Source organism: Amblyomma mixtum, chromosome 3, assembly GCF_055824585.1.
Source record: "Amblyomma mixtum isolate Tamu chromosome 3, ASM5582458v1, whole genome shotgun sequence".
Classification (NCBI taxonomy): Eukaryota; Metazoa; Arthropoda; class Arachnida; order Ixodida; family Ixodidae; genus Amblyomma; species Amblyomma mixtum.
Genome location: NC_143014.1, coordinates 1777532 through 1790612, shown reverse-complemented (window position 1 = coordinate 1790612; position 13081 = coordinate 1777532). Strand labels below are relative to the sequence as shown.

At 48.6% G+C, this 13081-nt stretch overlaps 1 protein-coding gene across 1 annotated transcript in view; it reads left to right on the top strand.

Moving 5' to 3' along the window:
* The window catches only part of LOC149349093 (synaptic vesicular amine transporter-like), a 231129-nt gene that overhangs the window by 69967 nt on the left and 148081 nt on the right, over positions 1–13081 (top strand). Inside the window, exon 2 of the mRNA XM_089575402.1 lies at positions 3169–3232. Within this exon, the coding sequence (XP_089431528.1) occupies positions 3169–3232 (64 nt within the window). The remainder of the gene's footprint in view (positions 1–3168; positions 3233–13081) is intronic.

Sequence of the window (13081 nt, the reverse complement as noted above, 5' to 3'; positions counted from 1 at the left end):
TGAGGATATTTAATTCTTTTTCTACAACCTTTGTTAATAATAAGATTTTTAGGTACAGAAGCAGTCCTTCGCCTTGTGCGGGTGCAGGCAGTCAATTATTTGTTGGTTTCGGGACGACGTCCTTGTAGGAGCTCCGAAGGCTGTAACGCGGCTGTGGCTCGAGGCTCGTGCGGGCCGGCTTCAGCATCGGTAGTGAAGGCGCTGCTTCGGGAACGCTGTAAGCGTGGTGTGATCATTTTGGCTGGGCCTTCATAGACCACCGCAGCAGGATTTGCTGATGACCCGCGATGACTGCCATAAATCGGGGTGGAGACCGTGTGATGTCATCACTCAAACGCTCGTACGCGTGGTGAAGACGCCTCTATAAGGACCGAAGTGGCAGGCTGCGGGGTTGCATTGCTGCACGACCCGCAAGTTGATGCCTCGCCGGAGTCGGCTCGTTGTCCGAGGCAGCGCAAGTGTAGCGTAGACTGAGTGCTCGTGGGGATGGTCACGTTTGATGTTGGTGATAAGTTCCTTGAAATCAAATGGAACCCTTGCAAGTATCGTTCCATATAATTATCACCATATAATTATCTCTTTTGCACAAGGTGCAGGACTGTCCTTTTTTATACAGTCCTGCACCTTGTCTATGCAGGACTTTATAAAACAGTTCTCAGTTCTCAGTTCGCAGTTCTCAGTTCGCAGTTCTCTTTTGCACAAGGTGCAAAAGAGAACTGCGTGCAGCTGACAGCCGGGATTTATTCGACGTCTAAACCGGCAACCGGTGTGCGCCTGAAATGACGGTACAGAACATGTACACGTCTTCTTATAGCATTCAACTGTGCCCAGAGAGAGAGAAACGGCCGAGTCATCAACACATAGCAAGGATGCATCGCGTACAAGTGCAGTGTCTCCGGGTCGAAAAGCGAAAAGATGGAAGTGCACGCAAGTTCTGTGTTCCGGGTCGCCTATGTGGTCTCACGCGACACCAAACACATAGGTTCATACTACTCACGGTGGCTCCTATCAGTGCCACGTGAGCCACGGGGCGCACACGATGACCACATCGAAAGGTTCGATTTCAAGGATGTAAAAGTACAAAAGATAATTCTCAGAGAGAAAAATATGACATCTCGACTGCACCAGAAACGTTTATCTCACGCCGATAATACGTCAGTTTTGATCACTGGTAGTTGCGAAAGTGACGCTGAATGTGGTGCTTGTCTAATTTGCACTTGCTTCAGAAAATCTTTTGCCGTGTACACCTAATATTCCGTGCCGTTGCCTTTTTTTGTGGCATAAATTTTACACTATGACATTTCTCCTAATTTAGAAATGTCTCTTCTTTTCGAAAGGCCATTTTTTGCTAGAAGTCTTTTGTTAAGCCTATTGAAGACCGCATGTCTCGCCATGCTGAGAAGAATGAATTCATTCGTCATCCCCGACATGGTAAAACTTCAAGCCTGCCCGGACCACGGGCGAGAAAGTGTAAGGTATCTTTATCATACACCCTTCCTTTCCTCCTAAATCGATCAGATCAAACATGCTTTGATGCGTTTTGTAAATATAATTATGAAATTGAACTATCATTTTTGCGTGCGTGATGAGCATAATGTGCTTTAACGTCCATTTGATGTTTAATGTTTGGTTACTGCTGTTTGTTTGTTCATTTATGTAACTGTTTTAATTTCAGTAATCGGCGTAAGCTTGATTCTTGATCCAACATTAGTTTCGATGCCAGCTTGTAAGGGGCCTGAGCTCAAGTCATGTCATTTCCCTGTTTTTAGTTTTCTTTGCTCCTTTGAAAAAAGAAATAAAGAAAGTACCTATATTGAATTTTATTTCAGCATTAATGCCATACTCATGTAGACGCAGGAAAACAAACAATAAAACCCTGCGCCAAACACCAGACTGTAAAGAACTTTTTAATTCTGATTCTTTCTTTTTCTGCCAACCGCAAACCTTCAAAGTTGTTGACTCGCCCAAGCAATTCTGCTTGGACAGGTATTTTAGGAACTTCGCCGTCCCCGTCCGGACACGGAGATTGAATGTTTCACACAAGTCCGGGATGATCGCGCGCCACACCTAGGCGGTTTGAGATGCAATGGCCCAATTGTGATGGATGTCAGGGAAGAAATGAACGGCGGCTCAGCAAGGACACTAACAAGAGAGGGGACACCACATGCGCAATCACAGTCACAATCTCAAACCCAATCACAATCTCAATCACAATCACAATCACATCACAATCACAGTCGCATTATCACAATCTTTTAGTTTTTTCTGCAGAGGTTAAAAGTTTCTTGTCTGTTATCCGGATGTTGCTGCTTTTTTCCACGTGCTGGGTTAGGAGCGATAACGCGATGAGTGTCATGCCTGAGCTGTATGCTTAAATATGCAACCTTTCCATGAAATAAACAGTTGGTAGTTTCATTTCATCATGCACCAACTTGCCCCTCAGGCCATTCTTCTCATGTCAGGGAAGAATGCTGCGTCTCGCGGCCTTGGTATTGTCGTCGGCGTACCCAGATGTCCGTTCTCTGGCTAACGCCATCATGGGAGAGAGAAACAAGCCCGTTTGCTGGAAGATAGTGAGAACGCTAGCATTCAGGGGAGTGAACAAGACACATATAGTGCGATCTTTGGAAGGCTGTCGTACCCGAGGCGCGCAGTAGTTTGCTGCTGTTCACATGGTAGAAAGCCTAAAGCGAATGAACAATAATCGTTGGCTAGGTGCGCTTGTTCGAGAGATCTCATATGCCGCGTTTACATAAATGCCGCAACAGGGCATCGTATCAACTTTTTGGCACATTGCGCTCATGCTAATCCGCCAGGAAGGGGTAGATCGAGAAGGGCAAGTCCACTTCCGCGGTGAATGGAAACAGGTTTGGAGGCGCCCCTCCTCCTCCCTGGGGTCGCTCTACAATACCCCCTCAGTTTGATAACAAAGCAGAGCAGGCTCAAGATGGGAGCGGCTGCCCCCTCCGCCGCGTGCGCTGGGTGAGGGCCCCGCCTGACGATGTGACACATGTAAACAGCGTCGTGGTGGCTTTGCGAGATATCGTCGGAAATACGATGCGCCCTGTGGTATTTGTGTAAAATTGCCTATTGAGATCCGCCGTCACTTCTACAGAGGCAAACCAGTGTTCCGTGTGGAAGCGACAGACGGTGGTTTTGGTGTTTCAGATCCCCGAGGCAGCCAGTGTCCTCTTCCTGGCGGGACCGCATTTTGCACTGGGCCTAGGAATTGGTGAGTTGTCGTCTCTAGATGCAAGGAAATGCTGTCGGAGATCTTTCCTGTACGCCGTATTGTCACACATCACGTGAGCAAAATACGCAGGATACAGGCGTGTGCTGCAAGATCATGGGCCAATTTTGATATGCCAATCAAGCATCGTAATATTTTTTTCGGGCTTTCGTTTGGGCTAGTTGATTCAAGCTTGTCGCTCACCGTGCATGTTGGGGACCTTTCTATTTAGGCGTCACTCTTGTGTCTGGGCGGAGTGGAAGAGGGAGCGATCACGCTCGAAGCCGGCCAACTCTCAAAAGAGTCTAAGAGGGGGGCTTAAGATGAAAGGAACACAGCTCATGCCTTACCAGCTAGCCCAAACTTCTACTCTGATGAGAGGAGTCTTTCTCATCCTCCACCGGGCTGCTTGCGACCGTTTGACGATTCGCAGATTGGACAAACAAAAGCGACAGCATCGCCTACATGGTGAAGCATGCTGGAAGCTCAAGTCCCCTTGGAATCGAGCTCTCAACCATACGTTTATTGGAACTAAAATGCTGAGCTTTTTACTCAGTACAAAAAATACAGGAACAAACTAAATAAAGAGCTTAAACTTGTCAATATCAATTACTGTGGTGAGCGCTTTTCCCATATTCGTAACGACCCCAAGAAAGTTTGATGCGAAGTTAACAATTTATTGAACAGGAAAACACAGTCTAACAATCACAAATAACTACAGCCAATAGAATAATTACTGCCTCTGATTTAGTTGCTGCAATGAATTTTTTGTTAAAGTTAGAACTGCATATTGCCGCCTAGCATTGCTAGGTGGCGCATAGCTGCTGACGACGACGAAGTAGGGCTCGCGCCGTGTGGAATCTGTCGCTTTTGCTGCCCCAGCTTGCGTGGCCTTGTGTGTCTTCGCTCTTGTGATTAAAGCCCCCTTCGTCGGCAAGTGCGTTACAGTCTGGTGGAGGTGCTGGGTATTCATTAGAAAAATTTGTGACCAGGACCGCAGACTGGCCACGACGAAGCGTCAGTAGACTGCGAGCGGCACAGATGCCTTGAGTGAGCAGGAGTGAACAGTTAGCCTCGGCGACTGCTTCAGTGCCACCAGTGCAGTATTTCGACGATCGCCGAGCGCCCTTGCGGAAGGCCGATATCTGGCGCACACCTGATAACCGGCCACTCTGCTTTCACTGCGGAGAACCAGGACATCTCTACCGTCACTGCTCTTAGCGGCGCCTCGGTCTGCAGGGCTTTCGAGCCGATTCGCCCAGACCCCGGTTTCGCCATCGGCCCCCTGCCATTGAAGACTTCCTAGCGGAACAGCGAATTTCAGCCCGCGCGCCGCATCAGCCGAGGTCATCGTCTCCGAGGCGCTCTTCCCCGCACCCCCACAGCTCCTCGCGAGCAGCACAGGGTCGCTCGCCCAGTCCTCGCCGGGAAAACTGAGACCAGCGACCTTCGGGGGCTAGGTCGCTGGGAGTCGCTGCGCTGAAGACCTCCCGTCGCCGCCGCTACGCTCCGACCGTGAACAGACGGCACCGACATCCGACCTAGACAGCCCCGTTTCTTTGGACATACCTGTTCTTTTCGACGGTCACAGAGTCAGTGCATTAGTGGACACCGGGGCCGACTATTCAATTATGAGTGAAAAATTGGCGACTCTTCTGAAAAAAGTGCTTACTCCATGTTCTGTGGTGCATCTTCGTACAGCCGGTGGTCATCTCGTTACCCCCAAGGGCATCTGCACGGCTCGCGTTCAGATTCACGGATCAACGTTCGTCATCAGTTGTGTAGTTCTGTGCAATTGCTCCCGCGATCTCATTATCGGCATTGACTTTCTGCGGGAGTATGGTGCTGTTATTGACCTCCACCAACGAATCATCACCTTTTCGACCAGTCAAGCCGCCCACCTCGCCGACTCTTGACACCGCAGTGCCGCCCTTCGTGTTTCTGCTGACAGTGTCACGTTGCCGCCACGAAGCAGTGTTTTGGTTGAAGTCACCTCCAACGACTTGCATGACGCAGAAGCAGTCGCCGAGGCTAACTGTTCACTCCTGCTCACTCAAGGCATCTGTGCCGCTTGCAGTCTACTGACGCTTCGTCGTGGCCGGTCTGCGGTCCTGGTCACAAATTTTAATAATGAATACCGACACCTTTTTGCAGGAACTGCTATTGCTTCTGCCGAACCTGTTATCGATACTCCTGTTTGTTTCGCGTGCGCGGCAGCCGGCACTGACGAGCCCTCCCTTGAAAACGTCGACATAAACTGCCACCTGCCTCGGGAACAACGACTGGCTTTGGAGCAGCTGCTGCAGGAATACAAGCCGTGCTTCGCTTTTTCCTCGAAGGTTCGTCAAACACCCATCACGCAGCACCGCATCATCACCTATGACGACGCTCGCCCTATACGACAGCAGCCTTACCGTGTTTCTGCTAAAGAACGGGCAGTTATTCAAACCCAGGCTCAAGAAATGCTTGATGATGGCGTTGTTCAACCTTCCCAGAGCCCGTGGTCTTCGCCTGTCGTTCTCGTTAGGAAGAAGGACGGCACTCTTCGGTTTTATGTCGACTATCGCAAACTGAACAGTGTGACCAAAAAGGACGTCTACCCGCTGCCGCGCATTGATGATTCGCTGGATAGATTACGGCGCGCTAAGTACTTGTCATCTATTGAATTGAAGAGCGGCTATTGGCAAATTGAAGTCGATGAACGGGACCGCGAAAAAACCACTTTTGTGACTCCAGATGGCCTCTATGAATTCAAAGTGCTTCCTTTCGGTTTGTGCTCCGCCCCGGCTACGTTTCAAAGGATGATGGACACTGTCCTCACAGGCCTCAAGTGGCAAAGGTGTCTTGTCTACTTGGACGACGTCGTCGTTTTTTCGGAAACGTTTGATCAACATCTCCAGCGCCTGCGGGCTGTCCTCGACGCTCTCCGCTCGGCAGACCTTGCCCTGAAGCCACAGAAGTGTCATTTCGGTTACGAAGAGCTCAAATTTCTGGGTCACGTTGTCAGCGCTGAGGGGGTGCGGCCGGACCCGGAAAAGACTGCCGCCGTCGCGCGCTTTCCCGTTACAACCGACAAGAAAGCTGTCCAGCGCTTCCTGGGTCTCTGTGCGTACTATTGGCGCTTTATTGCGGACTTTTCCACGATTGCCGAGCCGTTTACGCGTCTCACCAGGAATACCACCTCCTTTGTCCGGACCACTGAGCAACAGACCGCTTTCTCTACGCTCCGCCAGCGCCTTCAAACACCTCCCGTTCTTGCGCACTTCGACGAAGATGCCGATACCGAGGTCCACACCGACGCCAGTAACATCGGTCTTGGCGCTGTCCTTGTTCAACACCAAGAGGGCCTTGAGAGGGTTATCGCCTATGCTAGCCGTACTCTCTCCCGCGCCGAGAGCAATTACTCCACGTCTGAAAAAGAATGTCTTGCGGTCGTGTGGGCCACCATGAAGTTTCGCCCTTATCTATACGGCCGCCCATTCAAAGTCGTAACCGATCACTACTGTCTATGCTAGCTGGCAAATTTGCGAGACCCATCTGGACGCCTGGCACGCTGGAGCTTACGGCTTCAGGAATTTGAGATCACTATTTTCTACAAGTCCGGCCGCAGACACGAAGACGCCGACACACTGTCGCGTGCATCACTTGATCCTGGCGACGCAGCGCCCGATGACGACAGCGGCTTCCTTGGTACGCTCACCGCCTCCGACCTACTGACCCGGCAGAGGGCGGACTCGGAACTTCGCCCTCTCATTGACGCCCTTGAAGGTAGCGATACGGCTATACCTCGCCACCTCTCTCGACGTCTTGGCTCCTTCTGTTTGCGGCAAGGCCTCTTGTACAAGAAGAACTCGGGAGGCAACGATAGACCTTACCTTCTGGTCATTTCAGCCGATCTCCGAGCTGACGTTCTTTCCGCCTGCCGCGATGAGCCCACATCTGGCCACTTGGGCTTTTTACGTACGCTCGCCAGAGTGCGGAACATGTACGACTGGCCTGGACTTTCTGCTGATGTCAAACGCTACGTTAAAAGCTGCTGAGAATGCCAGCGCCGGAAAACGCCACCACTTAAGCCGGCGGGTTTTCTCAAGCTCGTTACAGCCCCTCGCGCTCCATTCGACCAGATCGGCATGGACCTCCTCGGCCCTTTCCCTTTGTCGCAGGCCGGCAATAAGTGGATCATAGTTGCTACCGACTGTTTGACTCGCTACGCCGAGACCAAGGCGAGCCCTCGTGGCACAGCTTCCGAAGTCGCGGAGTTTTTCATGCACAACATCGTCTTGCGACACGACGCCCCATCGCACGTCATTACAGACAGAGGGACGGCGTTTACAGCGCAGCTAATCGACCACATCTTTCGGCTGAGCTGCACAACGCACCGCAAGACCACGGCCTACCACCCGCAGAGCAATGGCTTGACCGAACGATTGAACAGGACCCTTTCGGACATGTTCTACATGTACGTAGACGTCCAGCACAAAACTTGGGATGAGGTCCTGCCGTATGTCACCTTCGCCTATAACACCGCCCTGCAGGAAAATACGCGCTTTACACCGTTCCGCCTTGTGTATGGACGTGAAGTTCAGAGCATGCTTGATGCCATGCTCCCGTCCCCAGAGGATCACCAACTAGACCCAGACGCTCAACAATTTGCCCAACGTGCTGAAGAAGCCCGTCAGCTGGCCCGCGTGCACATCGGGCAACAGCAGAGCACCGATGCGCGCCGTTACAACCTTCGCCACCGACAGGTTGACTACAAACCCGGCGACCAAGTCTGAGTATGGACTCCTGTCCGTCGCCAAGGCTTGTGCGAGAAACTGCTCTGCCGCTATTTTGGCCCTTACAGAGTGATCCGGCGTGTGAGTGACGTAAACTATGAAGTGGTTCCGGACGGTGTTGCGCAACCCCGACGCCGACAGCCCAGCTCTGACATTGTGCATGTTGTACGGCTGAAACCGTACTATACTCGGTGATGCAGACGTGTTGATGTCTTGGAACGCTTCAGTTGCGGAACTTTGCTCGTTTTTTGTTTATTTTTTGTTACGTCGACAGCGCTCTTTTTCATAAGGGGGAATAATGCCGCCTAGCTTTGCCAGGTGGCGCATAGCTGCTGACGACGACGAAGTAGGGCTCGCGCCGTGTGGAATCTGTCGCTTTTGCTGCCCCAGCTTGCGTGGCCTTGTGTGTCTTCGCTCTTGTGATTAAAGCCCCCTTCGTCGGCAAGTACATTACAATATTGAAATCACCAAGTTTCAAGTATAACGCACTCAAACCTGATTAGCCATTACCATACTCTGCTACCTTCTCTTCTGCAACTACCGCTGTAGTCAGTGGTTTAATTAAACATTTGAAAGATAATGCATCAGCAGGGCATGATCGCATAAAATCAGCTCCCCTGAAACATGTGTCGTTCATCATACGTGACGTCCTAATATACATCGTTAACATCACGCTTACAACTGACCTGTTCCCAAATCACTTAAAAATAGCACGAGTCTGGAGGAGTATACATCATCATCATCATCAGCCTGACTACACGCACTGCAGGGCAAAGGCCTCTCCCATGTCTCTCCAATTAACCCTGTCCTTTGTCAGTTGCGGCCACTGTATCCCCGCAAACTTCTTAATCTCATCCGCCCACCAAACTTTCTGCCGTCCCCTGCTACGTTCGCGTTCTCTTGGAATCCACTCCGTTACCCTTAATGACCAGCGGTAATCTTGCCTTCGCACTACATGCCCTGCCCAAGCCCATTTCTTCCACTTGATTTCAACTAAGATGTCATTAACCCGCGTTTGTTCCCTCACCCACTCCGCCCTCTTCCGATCTCTTAACGTTACACCTATCATTTTCCTTTCCATAGCTCGCTGTGTTGTTCTTAACTTAAAGGGCAGCTGCAGCACTTTTTTGATAATTTCGCGATATTCAAGGTTTCAAATCTACATAGGCTGTAGGTAAAGCATGCCAAGTGTTTTTGCACTAGCATTTGAAATAGTGACGTAATCGACGATTGAAATTTGCGCTTCTCCTCAATGCGCCGGAGGAGTGCAGAAAAACTCAGCATGACGTCACGGAAGGTATGATTTCAAATTACCGCTGTCGTCAGCCCCACCCTGCCCTGACGCGTTAGACGCTGCCAAACAACTCTCGGCAGGGTTGGCCTTCGGTGGCGTTGATTTCATTCCTTCAAAGCAGGCGTTTGTGCGTTGGAAATGTACCGATACCTTCGATGACGTCATCATGCCCCCCCCCCCCCCCCCACTTGGCGTTGTGCACTGCGGAGAAGCTTTAAGGACGTCAGGATTTTAATCGGCGATTACTTTACTATTTCAAGTGCTAGCCCAAAAAGAATTCGCATGCTTTACCTCCAAGTTTCACACACTCGACCCTCTTAAGCTCGTTGATTTCTAAAAAAATGTACAGTTTCCCTTTAAGCTGAACCCTCTTTGTTAGCCTCCACTTTTCTGCCCCATAGGTGAGTACCGGTAAGATACAGCTTTTGTATACTTTTCTCTTCAGGGATATTGGTAAGCTACCATTCATGATCGGAGAGAGCCTGCCATATGCGCTCCACCCCATTCTTATTCTTCTAGTTATTTCCCTCTCATGATCCGGATCTGTGGTCATTACCTGCCCTAAGTAGACATATTATCTTACTACTTCCAGCACCTCGCTACCAATTGCGAACTGCTGTTCCTTTGCTAGGCTGTTGAGCATAACTTTGGTTTTCTACATGTGAATTTTTAGCCCCACCGTTCTGCTCTGCCTGTCTAACTGATTGAACATGCTTTGCAGTTCTTGTCCTGAGTGGCTTAGCAAGGCAATGTCATCAGCGAATCGCAAATTACTCAGGTATTCTCCATTAACTCTTATCCCCAACTGTTCCACACCCTGATTCCGCAATGCCTGCATGACAGTTGAGGTTTCCACTGTGTCAAATGCTTTCTCGTAATCAATGAAGGCTATCCCTGCAGACGAAGGCTATCCCTATAGTAATCCCTGCAGACTGAATTGAAAGAACTGCATGGAATCAGCACTGAGAACACGGCGCAGATAAATGCTCTGTCTGCCCGGGTAAATGATGCAGAAAATCGGTCCAGACGAAACAACCTTGTTTTCTGCAACCTTGAAGATAAAGGTAAAGAAACATGGTCAGATTCTGAAAATACCATCATTGCACACATTAATCAGTATTTAGACATCCAGTTAGAGCCGCGCGACATTGAGCGTGCCCATCGCATTGGGACTTTCCAAACTGGTAGGTGCAGGCCTATAATTGTGAGATTTGCTCACTTTAAAGACAAAGAGCAAGTCCTGTCTTCCGCTAGGAAATTCAAAGACAGGATATGCGGTTGCTCAAGATCTTTCTCCCAGCACGCGCCTTGCCCAGAAACGCCTCATCGAATTTGGAAAGGCTCGAAAACTGAAATACAAGTTGCGAAATGAAAAGCTTGTCACAAGTGAAAAAACGTACCATTTCGACCATGTTTCTAACCATGTTGTTGAGGACAGCTTGTAGCCACCATTAAAACAAAATTGTGAACCCCATTCGCCGAATCGTCACCCTTTATCATTTCTGCTTGCTAACATTCGAAGTGTTGTTCCCAAGCGCGATTCATTGTGCAGTTTAATAGGTTCATCTTCATGCGATATCTTACTACTAACTGAAACATGGCTTAACGCATCAGTTCACGATTCCGAGATTCTTCCATTTCTCCCAGATTTTGAGATATTCCGGAAGGATAGACCCGATAATTCGCGCGGTGGGGGTGTATTGCTCGCCACTAAACGGGATCTGCATTGTTCATTTGTTAACCTCCCTTCACAACTGGAAGTAATTTGGCTTCGATGCACTACTACACATCCGCCCATCCTCATTGGTATTTGTTACCGCCCTCCTAATGCTGACAGTTCTTTCACCCTCTTATTTCATGATGCCTTAAATGCGTTAACTAAATCATATCCACTTAGTCCTATCCTTCTCTTCGGTGATTTTAATTTTCCCGCAATAGATTGGTCTAATCCCGCCGCTACATTATCGAAAAGCAGCCCGGCTAGCGATTTCTTAAACACGTGTATGACTTTTGGCTTAACTCAACTCGTCACTGATCCCACACGCGTTATTGACCACTCATCCAACGTTCTAGATCTCGTATTAACAACGCATCCTGATAATTTTACTCCTATCACCTTGTTGCGCAGTCTCAGCGATCATTTGACGATACATACTTCTTTTTATTGCAACGTACTAAAGAAACAAAAAAATAAAAAAACACTTACGCTTTATGATAAAGGAGACTATGCCAGCATGAACCATGAATTATCAGATTACTTCGACACCTTCGCTGCTAACTTTCCACTACATTCTCTCGAGTCGAACTGGTTGCTTTTCAAAACAGAGATGCATCGGCTTATAAGTCTTTACATTCCAACTATTACTATATCATAAAGAATAACATCACCATGGTTTAATGTATCACTCAAACGACGCAATAATAAGAAAAAACGCCTGTTCCGGTCGGCCAAGCTGTCTAACTCTTCTTCCACATGGCAGAAGTATCATGCTGTCTCAAAAGAATACGACAAGTTAACCGCTCAGACTAAACGGAAGTTTTTTTCTACTACTTTACCATCTATGCTGCAGACTAACCCAAAACGATTTTGGAAAACCATTAGCCCTAATGAATGTAATGAGATTTCACTTAACAGTAGCTCTGGATCTCCTATTCCCGACACTGAGGTTGCAGATGTTCTTAACACAGCATTCTGTTCGGTCTTTACTAATGAACCCCTTGACAATCTTCCAGATCCACCATATATTACGCACCCGCTCATGCAAAATATCACATTTCATCCCGTCGGCATAGTCAAGGTAATTGAGTCACTGAAGAACTCGTCATCTACTGGAGTGGACGGTATCAACGCCAAAGTGCTGAAAAATACTAAACATACGTGTAGCCTGTTCTTATCGCTCATATTCCAGGAATCCCTGAACACCGGTTCGATTCCACGTGACTGGCAGGTGGGCAAGGTCATCCCAGTCTTCAAGAAAGGAAGCCGATCATCGCCGAGTAACTACCGCCCGATTTCCATAACAAGCGTTTCTTGCAAAATAATGGAGCATGTTTTATATTCGCATATTGCTAATTTCCTATCGTCCGTTCATTTTTTTCACTCAAGCCAGCATGGTTTTCGCAAGAATCATTCCTGTGACACCCAACTGGCTCTCTTCCTGCACGACTTACATTTAAACCTTGATCGTAATATCCCGACTGATGCAGTGTTTTTAGACTTCGAAAAAGCGTTCGATAAGGTCCCCCATGGTCGTCTCTTACTAAAGTTATCGCGCCTTAATATTCATCCATGTGTTCTGAACTGGATTCGAAGGTTTTTATCTAACCGTCAGCAGTTCGTATATGCCAATTCACACTCTTCATCCTTAACACCTGTGCTCTCCGGGGTACCTCAAGGAACGGTACTCGGGCCCCTCCTTTTCTTGATATATATTAATGACTTACCGTGTAACATTTCTTCTCAAATCCGACTCTTTGCCGATGACTGTGTCGTTTACCGAAGCATTACTAACTCCACCGACCATCTCGCATTACAAACTGACCTTATTCGCATACAGGACTGGTGTAAAACATGGCTCATGTCATTAAATATTTCTAAAACCGTGTTAATGTCCATTCACCGTCGTCGTAATTACGTAGCGCCTAATTATAATATTAATAACCTGCAGATTGGAACATCCGAATCATTCAAATATCTTGGTGTGCATATCTCGCGTGACCTAACTTGGACCTGTCATATTAATCACATAATAAATTCTGCTAATTGTGCTCTAGGTTATT